Source organism: Fopius arisanus, unplaced genomic scaffold (assembly GCF_000806365.1).
Source record: "Fopius arisanus strain USDA-PBARC FA_bdor unplaced genomic scaffold, ASM80636v1 scaffold00006, whole genome shotgun sequence".
In the NCBI taxonomy this organism is placed as follows: Eukaryota; Metazoa; Arthropoda; class Insecta; order Hymenoptera; family Braconidae; genus Fopius; species Fopius arisanus.
Window position 1 is genome coordinate 695,305 of NW_011887745.1, and position 17,419 is coordinate 712,723.

At 38.0% G+C, this 17,419-nt stretch overlaps 4 protein-coding genes across 9 annotated transcripts in view; 3 read left to right on the forward strand and 1 right to left on the reverse strand.

Annotated features, from left to right (window-relative positions):
- Nucleotides 1-1,048: 1,048 nt before the first annotated feature.
- Nucleotides 1,049-8,243, forward strand: ect (ectodermal). The gene is made up of 8 exons (XM_011316167.1): nucleotides 1,049-1,182; nucleotides 1,290-1,494; nucleotides 1,610-1,723; nucleotides 2,103-2,564; nucleotides 6,420-6,643; nucleotides 6,775-6,957; nucleotides 7,582-7,881; nucleotides 7,951-8,243. The coding sequence occupies exons 2-8, from the start codon at nucleotides 1,296-1,298 to the stop codon at nucleotides 8,092-8,094; spliced, it is 1,626 nt and encodes a 541-aa protein (XP_011314469.1). The 5' UTR covers nucleotides 1,049-1,182; nucleotides 1,290-1,295; the 3' UTR covers nucleotides 8,095-8,243.
- A 493-nt stretch (nucleotides 8,244-8,736) lies between these two features.
- Nucleotides 8,737-11,094, forward strand: LOC105273630 (methylglutaconyl-CoA hydratase, mitochondrial). The gene is made up of 2 exons (XM_011316177.1): nucleotides 8,737-9,871; nucleotides 10,846-11,094. The coding sequence occupies exons 1-2, from the start codon at nucleotides 9,108-9,110 to the stop codon at nucleotides 11,003-11,005; spliced, it is 924 nt and encodes a 307-aa protein (XP_011314479.1). The 5' UTR covers nucleotides 8,737-9,107; the 3' UTR covers nucleotides 11,006-11,094.
- Nucleotides 11,046-17,289, reverse strand: Pmm2 (phosphomannomutase). 5 transcript variants are annotated; one of them, XM_011316174.1, is made up of 6 exons: nucleotides 17,023-17,289; nucleotides 16,780-16,942; nucleotides 12,363-12,447; nucleotides 12,100-12,294; nucleotides 11,573-11,840; nucleotides 11,046-11,477 (listed from the first exon to the last, which is right to left on the reverse strand). In XM_011316174.1, the coding sequence occupies exons 3-6, from the start codon at nucleotides 12,423-12,425 to the stop codon at nucleotides 11,224-11,226; spliced, it is 780 nt and encodes a 259-aa protein (XP_011314476.1). In that variant the 5' UTR covers nucleotides 12,426-12,447; nucleotides 16,780-16,942; nucleotides 17,023-17,289; the 3' UTR covers nucleotides 11,046-11,223. The 5 variants fall into 5 exon arrangements, with proteins under 5 accessions (XP_011314476.1, XP_011314474.1, XP_011314475.1 ...); XM_011316172.1 differs by lacking the exons at nucleotides 16,780-16,942; nucleotides 17,023-17,289 and adding an exon at nucleotides 13,356-13,440; XM_011316173.1 differs by lacking the exons at nucleotides 16,780-16,942; nucleotides 17,023-17,289 and adding an exon at nucleotides 13,194-13,349.
- Sgsh (N-sulfoglucosamine sulfohydrolase) overlaps nucleotides 13,401-17,419 on the forward strand; it is a 19,285-nt gene continuing 15,266 nt past the window's right edge. The window contains exons 1-3 of one of the 2 annotated variants that reach the window (XM_011316171.1): nucleotides 13,401-13,483; nucleotides 13,898-14,018; nucleotides 14,117-15,559. In XM_011316171.1, the coding sequence (XP_011314473.1) occupies nucleotides 13,898-14,018; nucleotides 14,117-15,558 (1,563 nt within the window). In that variant the 5' untranslated portion in view covers nucleotides 13,401-13,483 and the 3' untranslated portion in view covers nucleotide 15,559. Of the gene's footprint in view, nucleotides 13,549-13,897; nucleotides 14,019-14,116; nucleotides 15,560-17,419 lie in introns of both variants that reach the window. The other variant, XM_011316169.1, reaches the window with a different exon arrangement.

Sequence of the window (17,419 nt, forward strand, 5' to 3'; positions counted from 1 at the left end):
GGAGGAAGTTCATCTTCAAGGTCCTTCGGAATTTGTCTTTGCCTCGAAATCTAAAATTATTCAATTCTCAAACTCGAATTTACAGTTAGACTATCACGATGTAGTCCCATCGGCTCAATATCATTTTCACCGAAACATTGAAATCATCATCCAAAATCGCTAACAAGGCCCATTAATAAAGCCTCGACAATATGAAACTGAACATTCTATTTTCCATCAATGAAACTTCAAATAATCCAGTGAAAAAAAAATTCACCTCCGAAATTTTCACTGAAATCCTAATTTCGAGGTCAGCACGACAACGAAAATTAGTGAAAGTAGTGAAAATTCAGGTCATTATTTTTCCAACTCATCGCCATTAAAAATTCCACCAAATTGGATCCCCGATTTCCATAATGAAATTTAAAATTCAACTCCTCAATAACTGAATCACAAATTTCCACACGAATAATAAATTCCACCAAACCCTATCCTCAACGCAAAACCGATAAAACTCTCAATCAAGACTTCCAGCAATCCCCAGGAGTTCTCCAGAAAAATTACTCAAAAAATCTCCCAGCATTAATCAACCATCAGAATTATACTTTTCCTAACAGTGCGAGAGCACGGGGATGCCTAAAAAATCGAGAGCTCACCCATCCGGAACTTCAACCCATAATTACAGCTGCATGACTCCGATATTTTTCCATAAACACCTCTCGTCTCCAGGGATCTCCAGATGCTCGACGAGGCCTGAGATTTCCTATCAGTCTAAAAAGTAAAAACGAATGATAGAATCAATGTGTGAATAACAGAGGAAAAGTCTGAATCGAAAGAGTATGTGAATAGTCTGGAATAGAAAAGAGTTATCGATGATTTGATGAAGAGGTGTGCGAGGGGTTTCCAAATGAAGGAAGTACAAGCGAGTCAGAGGAGGCAGTGGTTTGAGCGGTCAACGGATCGTGGGGGGTTTGAGGATGTGATGGGCTGTGATGGGCTGTGATGGGTTGTAGAATGGGTGGAATGGAGTGGATGGATGGGGCTAGCCAGTGGATATAAGAGCAAGTCGGCACCGCTGTTCGCCGTTTCTCACTGTGACCTCGCGCCAGGAAGGTCTCATCCTTCTTGTTGAGTCCGTTTCTCGAGCCTTGTCGTTTATCACCCATCAATTGACTCATTCATTACTGATAATCAAACGACAAGGTGAGTTTCAGTGCAGTTGATTGCTCGGTTCATCAAACAACAGTGATTACTAAAAATCTGTGTCCTCCTGTGAAGCTTCAACGGTTTTCTTTTTACGTATATTTCAGAGAGCCATGAAGACAGTGGCAGTGATATTGTTCCTGGCGATAGGATATTTGGCGATTGTATCAGAGGCATCACCAGTGCCTGATAAAAAATCGGAAGTTAAGACGGACGTGATTGCCCCCAGACAAGCATCACCTGGAGCACCAGCAGCTGGTGATGACGATGACGACGACGACGACGATGACGACGATCTCGTCGACATCACAGGTAAATCCCTGAATAATCCTGAATAATCCTGAATCCTCCCGGCAGATGTTTGATGAAACGAGTCATGAGTATTGATGAGTTTTTGTGATTCTTATGACGAGAAATTGATTTTTAGGTGTAGCTGATTACGACGACGACGACGACGACGACGAGACCGAGGACGATGATACCGAGGATGATGACGACGACGACGATTACCTGGAGCGTTTCATCGAGGACATTCTCGGGGGTAAATATGTGAATACTTAAATGGTAAACCACCGTTATCGACTCGTGTATGCGTACTAACGCACGATGTAACGGTATTGCAAGCTCTCCAAGTTAAACTCAGCACACGTATTTAACATAATTCGTGCGGCTGTGGAGTTGGTACCATAATTCGACTTGTCCCACTTGAATGACCCACATACCTTATAGAAGATGATGATGCTGGTGGGAGTTGTGCGGCTGGTCGTTCCCCATTGGATATTATCCAAGGATATTATCCACCTTCCTGCATTCCTCTTTCATAATAATCCATAATAATCCATAATAATCCGTAATAATCTGTAATAAAGATACTTGACGATAATGAAAAAGAATTAAGTAGACCGGTTGAATGTCAACAGGCGAGGATGACGACGACGATGATGATGAGACACCCTCGGTGGTCGAGCCAGTTCAACCAGCAAGTCCAATTCAAACTCAGGCAACAGCTTTACCTGTAAGTGTTCAGTCCGATTTGAATGCCGAGGAGGCGGCCCATGGCCCAGAGATTGCTGATGTCAATGAATCAACTGGTTCATACGAGGAGGAGGATGTTGCACCAGAAGGTCAGGCTGTATCAAGCCTCGATGGTGGTGATACAGTTGGTAATCCTGTTGTCGTCAATCAGCAAGCCATATCAACGCCATCACAAACTGTTGACAGTGACGAGGACGACGATGACGATGATGACGATGATGACGATGACCTTGGGTTAGATATTACTGAGGACGATGACAGTGAGGAGGATGATGATGAGGAGGATGGCGATGAGGAGACGGACGAGCTCGATGATATTGTCGACATTGCTGATGCACGGCGTGCACGTGAGTTCAAGGGCAAGACAAAGAAACACACTAACATACGCTCGCGTAAGCACGCGCGTGGTAAAAAAAGTGTCAAAAAAATCGTTACACCCAAATAGGCTTTTTACTTCTCCCCCTTTCCTGCCAATATCCATTTTTTTTTTAACGAAAAAAAGATAACTGACGTGGTCCTCTTCATCCCTGAAATATTCCGAAAAATCCCTCGAGCGATTTTTTGTACTGTCGAGGAGGAGTGTCCTGACAAATGTCGTTGACATTTTATCTTTTTCATTTTTGTTTTCGTAATGAATGTCCTCTGTTTGAAAATTACGCTTGAAGTTTCGAGGGTGATTTTTAAATTAAAAATACTGATACAGTGACGGAAAATTTATGGAGAATTGTTTGTTGAATCAGTTGATTTTTTGGATGTCAAGTGATTACTGGAAATTCAAGATTTCGTTGGTGATTCGATGATCGTTCAACATGAAAACCCCAATTTTCTTGGATTTTTGAGGGGAATGAGGAATTTAGTGAATATTATTAATTGAAATTGAATTGAAGCTCGTGTAGTTTGAAATTCAAATGACATTGTCACGAAAGTTTCAAGAAAATTTTTAACAGTGTCATTGAGAAAATGAAAGATTACACCCTTTCTCCATTTCTCGCATCTATCTCATCTATTTATTATTTATTTATGTATTTATTAGTCGGTCTGATTAATCCGAGCGTGCTTATGTTGTGTTTGGAGTTATTTGAATCCTCAGTGGCATTTTAATACCCTCGGGTGATGAGTTTATTTGTCTTGCAGCTCGAAAGCAACGTTAACGCATTGATTTGATTAATTTAATGTGGAGACATATATATATATTTTTCAAAAATTAGTACGAACTCTCTTCGGACATTCTTCAGTGTCCGGGTGGTGGATGGAATGTTTTTTGCGTTAAAATGCCAAATGCTTTGGTGACGTCACGTATTTTCTCCTCGTGAAACGGTACCTTGACCACTCCCGGAAGGAATTCTCGATTATTCGGTCAATAATGTTGAATAATTAAAATTATTGTATAAATAAGCGAGTGCAATTAGCGAGTGCAAGTTTACGAGGGGAAAATCATAACCTCTGCCTTACGAAAAAATAAAAACATTCTACATGAATTTCATACGATTAAAATAATGAGAAAACATCAAGTATTGTATTTTAATCTGTTAAATAGTGTACAGAGAAATCAATGTTCAATTCGGATTAATCACGAGAGAGAGTAATGGTGAAAAAAAAAAGAACGAAAAAATATAGATAATTTATGATTTTTACAAAATTGTGTTTTTGATTGTTATTGATTGTTATTGATTGTTATTGATTCTCATTGGAATCGAGTTGGGGTTCGTTGTCCAGAGACTCGGTGTTACAGTTAATTCATCCATCAGTCATTATTATTTATTAATTATTAATTCTGGCCCAAACGTGACGCGCCGAAAGCCAAATGCATTTTAACGTATTTATTTATTTAATCTCTTATTTTTATACATTCGCTCATCTATTCAGTAGTACCTAGTGCACAAATATCCGGGTGACAGTAGACTGTAACAATCCGTAACTGGACAGAACCTTACTCGACTCAAATGAGATAATGAAACAACCATTCATTGACTATCATCACTATTCCAACATTCCCATCTTTCATTACTATCTAAGCTCCTTGTAGTTGTAACAAAATAATCGTAGTTGCTTCAAATAATTGCTTTCTATAAAAGGAGAAGAACACATAAACGATAAGTCCCCGGTCCCATCGAAGACGTTCCCTTCATTAACGTTTTATTATCGCTATTTTATCAATTATTTTGCTATTATTTTCATTCGGTCAACCAAACTTACGTCCACTATTGACATTTATTCTTTATTTATCCATTTCGCAGATGAGCAATAATATTTAAATATAAATGATGAACTTGTGGCTGGGGGAAGCTCTAGAGTCTAGTTTTTATCAGGAGAATATCATTTTCTGGTGTCTGTTTTGTTTGTTAATGCGATATTTGGAACGAAAAGAAAAGAAAAATCAGGAAGAAAGTAATCGATTGGGCGTGGTTGACTCCATTCTTTCATTTTTTTAAAAGTCATTATCATTAGAGGAACGCGGGGAGGGGGTGAAACTCCTGGGAATATTAAATAAGCTTTCACCGGGGCGGACTTTGTCGTCAAAAATGTTGTATCTCTCTTTTTTTTTTATACAAAACAAAATTGAGGTCAGTGACCCGGAGTGTAGAACAGGCTGACCCTGACCCAGTAAGAAACCCAGGGAAATCTTGCCTCTGATTCCGGCACCTCCCTGTTTCACAAAAAGTGCTTAATCATCTGTCAGGTTAATTCTCGACTTCTTCCCGGGTCATTTAATCTCTTGGTCAGAATTTCTCGTCGCGGTATGATATATATAAAAATATATATTTTTTCGTTAAATCTACATAATAGATTATTTGTTTATTTTGAACGAATTCGTTTGTTTGGCGCCAGTAAATGTTGAGGAATATTTGCATTTTATTGTTGTTAACAAATTTCTTTGGGTAAAGTTATTTTTTCGGCAATTTAAATTTCAAACGTTTGCAATTAAATTCGAATTCTTTCTCTGTGTACTTGAAATTTAATTGATTTACAAATGAATTGACAATGTATTTATTAAGCACCCGTTTGTTGAGGTGATCAAATCAATCCGAAATGAATGACTCGTCGAGATTATTTCACTCACGTGATTTCTGTCTGTATTTCAATAAGTTCTACTGGAGTAATTGATCTCGGGTTTGCAGAATCACTCGACGGCAATCGCAGTCACGAAATCATGTCGCGTGCTATTTGAAGACTGTTATTTACTCTTCCTGGAAATCAGTGAAAATTGATGTTAACAAAAAAAAATGAAACGCTCGTTGAAATCTTATCGCGTGATAAGCTGATAGAAGTGTTCGTCTCTGGTTATCATGATTGCAATTACTTCCACTGAAATAATTGATTCCAAGTCTGAAGTCATTTGAAAGCAATTGCAGTCACGAAATCATGTCGCGTGCCACTTGACGTCTGATTTAAATTCTCCAGGAGTCAGTGAAATCAGCCCAAAAATCAGATAACATCATCGTGTCGCGGGTGATAAAAATAGCTAGATCACAATTCTTTTGAAAATCTCTTCTCGATTTTATACATTCACAATCAATAACGTGAAATCGATTGTTACTTTCCAAATCAAAATTATTGATATTTCATCTTGTCGTGGCCAGGACGTATTCTCAAAAAACCAAAACGATTTTTTTAAAATCGCCATCTGGTCTCTGTCCTCGATATTCATCATGACCCAGAAAACAATCGCCACATGCCATCTAAAATCAACAACAATTTATTAAACGTCAATTTGACTTGCAATTGTCGACAGACTAATAATATTCGTCGGGAAGTTCTGAATAATAAATTTATTATAATCGATGATAAATAAATAAATTCTGGGAAGTATCGGCGAACTAGCTGAGTGAGATTTTTAGCTGGAATGGTTGGAGATGGGGCCAATGACCCACATCTGGGTACCAGTTTGGTCAGTAGATTCCACGCGTTAAATACTGTCCGGTCAGTAGCAGTACGTAAAGTAGGTTCCCTCTTCCTTTTTCCTCGTTCACCTTTTTTTCCCTCTCCTCGATGATGCCCCATCCCTTCCAGTACTTCACCCATTGGCTCCATCCGACTTTCTTCCAAGGGCGAAAGGAGGTCGTGGATTTGAACGAATGACCTCACGAAAAATGCGGACAAGGACATGGAATCTCCCCCGGTTTATTAACTCACTCGGGTTCATCTGGTTCATCGGTTTAAATTGATATTCACCGAGGGTGATAATGATTGTTTTTAAATAGGTGCCATGGACGGAGAGACGGCATCCGATGTATCTGCCATTTATGTCGCCAAGTATAATAGATTTGTCGATAATATTCTTGCGAGGATCAACAAAATTCTCAGGACCAACTACGATCCGGTTACTGTTAAACTCACCAGGTCCAGCTCCAAGACCAATAAGACCAAATCCAAGAAGAAGAATAAGAACAAGTCCAAGATCACCAGTAGGGATGCTAATTCCAAGGTGAGTCTTGTTATAATTATTACTCTAGCGTTGGGTGACATTTTTTTTTCTCAGTGCATTCGTTATTTTTGATGATTCGCCTTGGATATTTGTTCGTGCAGTTAATTGAAGTGTTGGGAAAATATTTTCAGGAAGCAACGACCACATCAAACCTGGAAAACCAGTCGACAGAAGCAAGTATCCAAGCTGATGCATCTACTGAGGATTCAACAGGTAGTCGAGCAACTGGAGTGATCACTAAAGATACCAGACCGAGGAAAACTGTCACCAAGAGCAAAAAAAAAACATCCAACAAAGGATCTACCAAGAATAAGGTAAGTTTGACTATTAGACCAGAGAATTCATTATCCTCTCAAGTGGACTGGAAAGAATCGTTAAATTGTGGTGATCGCGGTGGTGGGGTTGATTCTCTCTTTTCATGCAATTCATGATGATAAAGATGATGATGGACATCATGAATTCTTCAGAAATTTATGAACTTCTCGCTTTTTAGTTTTTTAACTCTATATTTTCGAGAAGATAAACCCATTCCCGGTTTATGGCAGAGGATTGAAAGCTTGGAAAGTTTTACGGTGATGACTTTGATGATTGTCTGTACGTCTTGGGAAGCCTGTAGAATTTTTACAAAGAGTTTTGCTTCCGTTCTAACTCCTCAAACGGCAATTTCAGTAAATTACAGAAATCACTCTTTAGGATGAAGTTATAAAAGTTTATGATGATATCGCGCTGACATTACGTTTACGAGACATCATAAAGAAATTTATCGAAACACGGAATAGAAATTGAGCACTTCAGGATTTTCAAGTTCTTTAGAATTTTTGGCTGATATAGTTCTGTAAATTCTGTTAAAGTCCCAATTGAATTCATGAGGATCTCGATTAATAGTAATATTGAATAATAATATTAATATTGTCAGTGTTAATTGTTATTGTCCCCAGTTGAAACAAACGAAGCCAAAATCAAAATCCAAAACGAAAGCAACTCTGTACGGTCTCTCATCCTTGAAGCGTTCTGGTGATGTATCTGTGAACATGATGAGCGATCATACAACAATAAAAACGAAATTCAACCTGGGACCCCTGGTTCTTCAAGTAGAGAAGGAATTTGGTAAAGCAGCTAAGAAGGAACTTCGAAATGCAACAGCCACAACTGCTGAAATGTCAGGAAAATTGAGTCTGCGAGTGCTGCACGGTGGAGCAGCCACACTCCATTCAATTCGCGTCTCCCAGCCCAAACAGGTACCCAAAATTCCAGTACTTTCTCTCTTGAACCTATTGAGGACAACCTCATGACATTATTTTATTCAGGTACGAGTGGACAGCCCAGATGATCACGACAGAACCCGTGAATTCGTGTGGCGAAGATCATCTCATATTGCCCACTTGGTCTCCCAAAAACTCTCATCAGCAACTAGATCAATGCTTCGACCACCACCCGCAATCACCGCCTAGATCTCCAATTAGACATTAATTTGCCATTAATTTATTCATTTATATTTATCCATGAGTATTTATTGATGAAGTTATTCATCCGTAGATGAACAGCTGTACTTAAATGACTGTAAATAGTGATTGAGAAAATAAAATATTTTTACAATTCATCTGTTGAGTAAATACCGTTGTCAATTAAGGTGACATTATTGTTCTCGACGGTGTGCAAATATTTTCTGACGAGAAAATGACGCGAGAGAATAATTTCACTGTGTCAACACGACCGATAACAACTCAAAGAAAGTTAAAAAATAACGGATTGCCGGGATTTTATTGAGAAAGACGGGAGGAGAAGATAATGAATGCAAATTTGCAATGCAAATTTCCCCCAATCATTTGACGTCAGAAATATAAAAAACGGTATGTTCCATAATTTTTTTATCGAATATTTTTTATAACAATTATAATTTTCATTATAATCGTAGAAAATAAATAATAAGACAGTGATTATCGCCCGATTACATAAAATTGACAAAAATATTGATCACTTTCGAATTCAAATTTCCCTCCACTACCAACGGCTGCTAACGTCAATCATCACGATAATTTAAAAATGTTGGCTCATGACTGCAATTATTTTCCAGTAAATTTACTCATCAATACGTGGCAATTGCGTATCGCGTCTACTCCTTATCTATTTCATTAAAACCCAGACAATTTGAATTCTCGCATCACCCAATCAAAATCGAGGCAATCGTAAAACCGCAAAGCCCCGCGCATTATCACTGCACATAAGACATTTTTTCAAACTTAAGATTTAATCATTCCGAATATCCCCTCCTCAATTTACTCACACCACAAGAGACCGGGATAACTCAGCACTTTTACATGAAGCCAGTGTTGATCCAACACTTTACGTAAACACCAGCCGTAACACCTCCTGCAGCAATTACAGAATTCATCATTAAATGCTATTAATCTGAAGGTACAGTGATTTAAGTGCTGCCAGAGTTAGTACGATATCCCTGTGAAGGATGATTGTGCCACTGATAAAAAGGAGAACGTGCAGATTAATCTGCGGGAAGATGATGAGCTCAAGGGTATCCAGAGTCTCCACCAAAGTCGATCCATCCCACCTGGATAAACTCGATGATCCATCCAAGGAAGTGACAATTAATTATCTAGATGGTAAAGACAATGGAATAGCAGTACTAGCTCTTAATCGGCCAGCGGCTCGGAATTCCTTCGGGCGAAATCTCGTGAGTCTGTTATCACAATCTCTCCACAAGATACGAGACGATGAGAAGGTCAGGGTTCTGATCCTGCGGAGTCTCGTACCCAAGATTTTCTGCGCCGGAGCCGATCTGAAGGAGCGAGGACAGATGAGTGAATTGGAAGTTGGAGAGTTTGTCAATTCCCTCAGGAATTTGATGAGTGAAATTGAAACGATACCGATACCATCGATTGCGGCGATCGATGGGGCTGCACTTGGAGGCGGTCTGGAGATGGCTCTCGCTGCGGATATCAGGACTAGTGCTTCTGAAGCGAAAATGGGACTCGTTGAGACGAAACTTGCTATTATACCTGGGGCTGGGGGTACTCAGAGACTTCCCAGGATTGTGGGCACTGCCAAAGCCAAGGAGATGATCTTCGCTGCGAAAATTCTCGATGGAGATGAGGCGGAGGACATTGGACTCGTCAACAGAGCTGTACCTCAAAATAGAGGAGGAGATGCGGCATATCAGGCAGCCTTGGAAATCGCTCGGGAAATCCTTCCTAATGGACCTGTTGGAGTCAAGTGAGTTGATTCATATAAATATTTTATGAACTCATTATGATCATGAAAAAAGAATTTAAAGCCTCCGACGAGAAAATAAATACTTTCAAATTATTTTACTTCGAACAATTCCATTCATTTGGGAAATGTCGAGAATTGTTTGAATTTTCTTATAATCAATGAATTTAATTGGTGAAAGTAATTTTTTTCTCAGCCATTTAATTTCTAATTTTCATTATTCAATAAAAAATCTACTCACAAAAATATTGCTCCACTTCCTCCACTTCGAAAAAACTGAAATCATCCTAGTCTACCACTTCATACGGAATTACGGAGAAGATGTCATTTTTATTGAATATTTCTCTCCATGTGGTTACACAGGCAATCGTGGCTTTATAATAATTGATGGTAATTCATTCATCGGATGGTTCTAGAAAAATCGTTGTTCGCGGATTGTTTGCACTGGTAAAATAAACGATAAGATTTGCACGTGAGTTCCGGATGCCGCACTGGCAGAATGGATTATTTATTATTAATAAATCCATTTGGTTGAAGGCGGCAATCAACTTGATTAATCTAACAATCATTTCGATATATTCTAGCATTCAGTAACTCCTCTCTGTTATGATTAGAATTTTAAATGTACACATAAATTATTATTATTGTCCACTCGGCATCATCTGAGATGTAGAGATTTATTTTTCCTGAGAATGTCTTTTTTAGATAAAAAATTTGGACTTTGTAATGTTGAATTGGTGAAAATCTCGTTTGACGCACGCAGAAACGTCAATTACAATATCACTACTGTAAAACACGAGAAACATCTCATGATCAGCTTTAAAAATCATAATTTATGATACCGCAAGGTAGAATAAACCCGTTGAAAAACCTCGTGATGATCTTCCTAACAATTTGCTTAGCGATTAGTTTCTAGTGTGTAAAAAGATGTATTTTTTAAAAATAGCTTTTTAATATATTGATTTTGTATACATCAGGATGGCAAAGGTAGCGATCACGAAAGGAATCGAAGTGCAAATCGACCAAGGATTCGAGATAGAGAAAGAATGTTACTCAAAGATACTTAAAACCAAGGACAGACTAGAAGGGCTGGCAGCATTCACCGCAAAACGTGTGCCAATATATCGTGGCATGTAGTGGAATAATGAATAATTACTCTAGGCTCACTGTGATAATGTCAAGTTAAATTCTGTGTATATTCCGTAATATATCAACATACAATACAATATTCATCTCAATATTTCACAATTATATCTTTTCTTTTCGGCTCTGCAGGTAATGATGAAAATAAACCGAGGAGGTGCAAAGTCTGATAAATTTTTGGAATGACTAATTTTGTGATTTTAGTTTGGCAATTAACGTTGCAGTGATCCGTCCTTGTTTCTCATTTCTTTGCGAACTTCGAGTAATATTTTCATCTGTTCAATTGTGTCTGAAGGTGTAGTTACACGGTGGCCCACAGTCAAGTCACTTTGATAAATTTGATAGTCATTTCCTCCTTCATAACATCTGTCACCGAAAAAGTGGATCTTGTCGCAATCGTCGATGTGACGCAGGCAATAGGTCTTGTCCCAACCGTGTGGAAATATGTCAATTGATATTTGTCCCCCTGAAATTGAATGAATTGATTAAATTGATTAATTTCCACGAGTTAAACCCTTTTCACAAGACCAAAGAGATTTCATATTTTAAAAAATAGTTCACCTATTGCAAATGTCAATCCAAGATCAGGAAATTCCTTCTTCAATGCCTGAATGAACTTCTCGCGAATGTGATTCTCCTTGTCGTACTCTGCAAACTGATATCTCTCAGCTATTGTGCTATTTCTACCAACAGGCGAGACATTCACCATTCCAGTGCGAAGTTCAATAAAAGTTCCTCGTTTGAAGGGCAGACGCAATTCGGAAATGTACTTCAAGCAGAAGTTCACCAATTCTTGATAAGAATCCTCTCCCAGCACTGTTAGAATAGACTGCAAACAAAAATGCCAACGGAACCCGTCAGTATTATTTTTGAAAATATCAATGAGATTCTGTAGAAATTAAAAAAATCGGGACATTTGAGGATTAAATAGTAACCGCTCTATTATATTAATTGATGAATTGATCAAGGTGAAAATAATATTTCGAAAGCCCCTCGACCAAAATCCGTAATGAAGTAGTAAAGACTAACAAATTGATTCACAAAATAAATTAAATAGAGTTGTGTTGAGTATTTATTGTTTATGTTACCTCACTTGGGAGCTGTTTCTCATCGACGTAGGCAATCAAGCCATTCTCAGCGAAGACATACTTGTACTTCGAGATGACATCCTCACCGAGCTGTTCCTTAACTTTCACGATATCAGAACCACTCACTATCCCAATATCAAACTTCTCCCTTTTCGCTGTTTCCAGCAGAAATTGCTCCACATGTGCCTCAATTTTCTGTTGAAAAACAGACAGATGTAAACAATTAATTCAGTAACAATGACGATGATAATTAATTTATTCACCTGCCGTGGATTAGTGAGAGTTCCATCGACATCAAAAAGACATACTATCTTCTCATCCGACATTGCACAAGCCTATTCTATTAATCTGCAATCGAAGTATATCAAATTATCTCAATTATCAGAATTTAATTATTAGTAATTATTAAAAATTGAAAAGATCATGGATGATGTAATCACGCAACATGTGAAGGGATCAATTTGAAATTAATTATTACATGAAATTGTTTATATCTCTGTAATTATCTCAACTTCTCCAAAAATCCGTCATCCTCTAAATATTTCTAGCCCTTTTTAAACTTCGAAGACTCTTAAATCACAATATTCTGTGAAATCAGAGACTTTTTCATCGAAAACCGATCTCCAAAAGCAATCGACTTGATCTGATACACCTGTTTGCTTCTGAAATATCAAACTTCACCTAAAGCTGAGTAATTCAATTTCATCTATTTCTAGACTTCATGTGTCACAAAACAATTCAGATGAAAGATATCACAAACCAGCTGTTTCCCTCCTCCAGAAATTCCCACCCCAAATACACATCTCGAAAAACCAAAATCAGCAACCAAATCCCCACGTTTATCCCCCGAAAAAAAGCAAACAATAACAAAATTTAAACTAAATTCACGAGATTCTCCAGAATAAAAAAATCTAGTCACGTGAAAGGCGTAACCCATTGATTTCCATCATCATCAGGTCCTTTCCCTCAAAATCTTCATTAAATCCTCCAATTCGCGGTTTAAAACAGCGCAACCCCTTTTAACCCAACGACAGCCACAATTTCAGTATAATTACAGTATAATAATAATTGACGAAACAATGAAATAAACCCACGGGGTCAAGCTTCCAGTTGTTCAGATAACCTGTAAAATTTCACTGACTGTCAATCTTCACATCAATAAATAACTCCATGAATCGATTGATCATGCAAATAAAACTATTGAACGGTGGATAAAATGAGGGGATAAAAATAAAGAAAGAGGAAAGTGATTGAACCTCTGGTGTGAAGTGAAAGCAGTTAACGTGGCAGTGGCAGCAAGTAGCAGCAAGTGGCCGCAAGTGACAACAACTGAAGTTCGTGTCCAATTGGAGCAGCAGAATGGAGATGTATTGAACAGCACAGCGCAAGTGTCTTTATTTACAAAGAGATTCAAACATTACGTGGCGCCTTTTTCGTGGCTTACATAAGGTTACAATAAATGTATCTCTCAATGCCCCAATTATTGCCACTTCAAACCTTCCGCATCCTTTCTAAATATCCAACAATTACATTTTGTCAATGAATCATTACGTCACGAACCGTTGGTTCTCTCCGAAACGATTTGTACCATTTCTCCATTTTACAAATTTCCTTCTTCATTTTTTAATTGAAATTAATTATATCTTGGAGAATTAGAATAATAATGATAGGTTGGAAATTGATTTTAAAGACAAAAACTGGGGCATTGGTGAAAGGACATGTCCCAATAAATCTCACTGTAATCCCAAAATGTCATTTTTTTTTTTAATTAATTCCGGTTTGTCCTGAAATATTTTAGATGCGAAGGATGCGACGTCGATTTGAAATGGAATTAAAACCATTCTTGCTGTTGATCATTTGCACATTCCTGGGACAGGCCAAAGTACATGGAGAACGGAGAAATGCCATATTAATACTGGGTACTTTTTTTTTTTTTGTAGAGTGACCTCCTGTTAATTATCTTCCTGATGTCTAGGGGCTGAATGTCGATTATATTATTTAATGGTCTTTGTTACAGCGGATGATGGAGGGTTCGAGATGGGATCTTACAGGAATAAAATATGTCAAACACCGAATTTAGATGCCCTGGCGAGGGACAGCTTAATTTTTAATAATGCTTATACTTCTGTGAGCAGTTGTTCTCCGAGTCGTTCCTCTATTCTAACCGGACTTCCGAGTCATCAAAACGGAATGTACGGGCTCCACCAAGGTGTTCATCATTTCCAGTCCTTCGATGATGTCCAGAGTCTCCCAAAAATATTAAAAAACAATAATATTCGAACAGGGATAATCGGTAAAAAGCATGTGGGTCCGAGTGAAGTCTATCCTTTCGACTTCGCTCATACAGAAGAAAATAGCTCAATCCTACAAGTAGGCAGGAACATCACGCACATAAAGCTCTTGACCCGAGAATTTCTCTCAGCCTCCAAGGACCAGCAGTTCTTCCTCTACATAGCTTTCCACGATCCCCACAGATGTGGTCACACGAATCCAGAGTACGGTAACTTCTGCGAGAAATTTGGTAATGGAGACACTGGAATGGGACGAATTCCAGACTGGACTCCGATATATTATCAGTGGGACGAGGTGACGGTACCCTATTTCATCCAGGACACGGAGGAAGCGAGGAGAGATATCTCCGCTCAATACACCACGATGTCTCGCCTGGACCAAGGGGTCGGGCTGATCCTCAAGGAGCTCGAAACTTCAGGATTGAAAAATAACACTCTTGTCATGTACACCTCGGACAATGGGATACCCTTTCCCAGTGGTAGAACGAACCTCTACGACCCTGGGATGGCAGAACCCCTGATGATCTCCTCCCCTCTCCACCCTAAACGCAGGAATCAGGTGACGTATAGCATGACTTCCCTCCTCGATATCGTCCCTACACTTTTTGACTGGTTTGGAATCAACGAGGAGCTTTCACAGTCCAACGAAATCCCCCAAAGGCACTCGATAAATCTCACAGGGAAATCACTACTGCCTCTTCTGATTGACGAACCCATTGATGACAACAACGTCATCTTTGCCAGTCAGACTCACCACGAGGTCACCATGTATTATCCTATGAGGGTTGCTCGCACCAAGAGATACAAATTGATTCATAATTTGAATTATGGAATGCCTTTCCCCATCGATCAGGATTTCTATCTCTCTCCAACATTTCAAGACCTCCTCAATAGGAGTCGCTCGAATATGCCCCTCAGGTGGTACAAGAATCTCCAGAGTTATTACCACAGGCCTGAGTGGGAGCTGTTTGATCTTAAAATGGACCCTGAGGAGGTGAAAAATCTTGCGGGAAAACCATCGGCTAAAAAGGTGTTCACAGAGCTTAAGGAGAAGCTTCTCCAGTGGCAGTGGGAAACACACGATCCTTGGGTCTGCGCTCCACATGGGGTTCTTGAACCCTCTCAAGGCGATAAACATAATTTGAGGTGTATGTCTACAGAGTTTTGAGGTAAGTGGTTATTGGTAGATATGAAATTATATTTTTTTTATATACAAAATAGTACGAGTCTTAAGAGTTTTGCAATTAAGTAGCCCTAGTTGGGGATGGGATTCACATTTTTTCTTGGCGAGATTATTGATGATAGAAAAATATTTATATCAGAGTCGTGGTGAGAATTTTTTCTGTTGTTATAATTTTAAATTGGTAGAGAATTAAAAATTCATCCTTAGGCTCTTACTTGGATCAAATAGACCTTGAATACTCAATTTATCAATATTATTTGTCATTTTTATGAGAAGTTTTTAAACTTTTACTCCATTTCCTGAGAAGAGATTTTTTTTGTTATATATTAAAGCAGCTGAATGCCCTTGGATATTTAATTTATCAACAACTATTATAGTTTTATCAAGAGTTTTCGTACTTTCACACTATTTACACATTCAAAGTTAGTATGGAAAATATTCGCGGTTTCACTCGAAATTTAAGTGAAATTTCAAAAAGTACTCAGCAGAAATTTCTGTCTTCAATGAAAAAAAAAATAATAACAAACTCATTCCGCTATTCATGAGCAAATAAATAAACATTCTTCATCTCTCATCTCAGGAGGCATACGAAGAGGCATAAGAATACCAAAATATCCCTGCAATTTGGTACACATCACTAAGTAGAGTCTGAGACTCTTAATCATCAACTTTTTCATTTCAATTACATTAGTAAAATTAAAAAGAATCAATACACATTCGATTACTAACAAATGATAAAAGAACAAAACATCGTAACTTTAAAGAATTCCCATTTTTCAATTGTTGTAAGGATCTCCCACCCATAATAGACATCCCAATTCAGTCTGAGAATTAAGAATAAAATTTAAAATCTCATAAGTTTACAACAACATAATTTCAAACATCTGGAAACCTACCCGATTTAAATAAAATCTTTGATGAACCGTAAAGAAAAATTTTGATAAAAAAAAAATGCCTCTCAATACCATTCAACAATTTTCTTTCACTCCCAATATCAAAGAATTTGTTCAAAGTAGTTGCAAGCATTAATAAAAAAATTAGTAACTGAAAATAATGATCGACCAACTGAAAATTTACAATCGCATCAATTGTTAATGCCTGCCTGAAGCGGTTAGATAATTCCCAAGCACTTGCTGAAGAGCATCTTCAATTACAAAAACAGTTTTATCAAAAATACAAGCGTTTAGTCTTAATCCATGTGCTTACACTATAACTCTCACTAAAGTGGAAATGTCACTCTTGGAGAGGTCGACCTGAGTCTGTTCTCTTTATCGTGCTGCATAACAGCTTCACTCAGCTGATGAACATAAGTGGATGACTTGTTTATCGTTTTCTCAGCTTCATTGAGGCCCACTGATATTTCGGTTATCTAGGATTTGAAAATAATTATCAGCTCTCAAGTTCTTGAGGAGTAATTAATTATTTTAGGGGTAGCTCTGAGATACTCACGTACTGCTTGTAGCCCAAATACCTGTGGTATTTTTGATTTTTCATGTAAATATCTTTAACTTGAATCATAAATACCACAGACAATGCCATGGCGACGAGGATTATCAGAGTATTTATATTCTGCAAGTTCCTGAGAAGATTCATGATCCCTTTCGGCTTTCATTTGATAAACAATTCATTGGAGAATAGCGGGCTCATGATTTTGAGGCTTTTGAAAGTGCAAACACCTTTGAGGTTCGTTTAATTCTATTTTCGTTTGGCACCTGTCGATAGGGAAGAGACCTCGTCAATTATACCCGACGCGTAGTTTAAATTCGTTAAACTCAAGGTCTATTGATTACCATGAATAATTCAGGATTTACTTCTTTTATTATTTATTGTCAATGTTTTATAAATG

What these genes read in the sequence shown, in the direction of transcription:
- ect (XM_011316167.1), top strand. Translation starts at nt 1,296, where the DNA reads ATGAAGACAGTGGCAGTGATATTGTTCCTGGCGATAGGATATTTGGCG. An exon ending in AAGGATCTACCAAGAATAAG is followed by an intron (nt 6,958 to 7,581) that starts GTAAGTTTGACT and finishes TATTGTCCCCAG; the next exon opens with TTGAAACAAACGAAGCCAAA. An exon ending in GCGTCTCCCAGCCCAAACAG is followed by an intron (nt 7,882 to 7,950) that starts GTACCCAAAATT and finishes TATTTTATTCAG; the next exon opens with GTACGAGTGGACAGCCCAGA.
- LOC105273630 (XM_011316177.1), top strand. Translation starts at nt 9,108, where the DNA reads ATGATTGTGCCACTGATAAAAAGGAGAACGTGCAGATTAATCTGCGGG. An exon ending in AATGGACCTGTTGGAGTCAA is followed by an intron (nt 9,872 to 10,845) that starts GTGAGTTGATTC and finishes TGTATACATCAG; the next exon opens with GATGGCAAAGGTAGCGATCA.
- Pmm2 (XM_011316174.1), bottom strand. Translation starts at nt 12,425, where the DNA reads ATGTCGGATGAGAAGATAGTATGTCTTTTTGATGTCGATGGAACTCTC. An exon ending in CTCTCACTAATCCACGGCAG is followed by an intron (nt 12,295 to 12,362) that starts GTGAATAAATTA and finishes GTTTTTCAACAG; the next exon opens with AAAATTGAGGCACATGTGGA. An exon ending in TGGATTGACATTTGCAATAG is followed by an intron (nt 11,478 to 11,572) that starts GTGAACTATTTT and finishes ATTCAATTTCAG; the next exon opens with GGGGACAAATATCAATTGAC.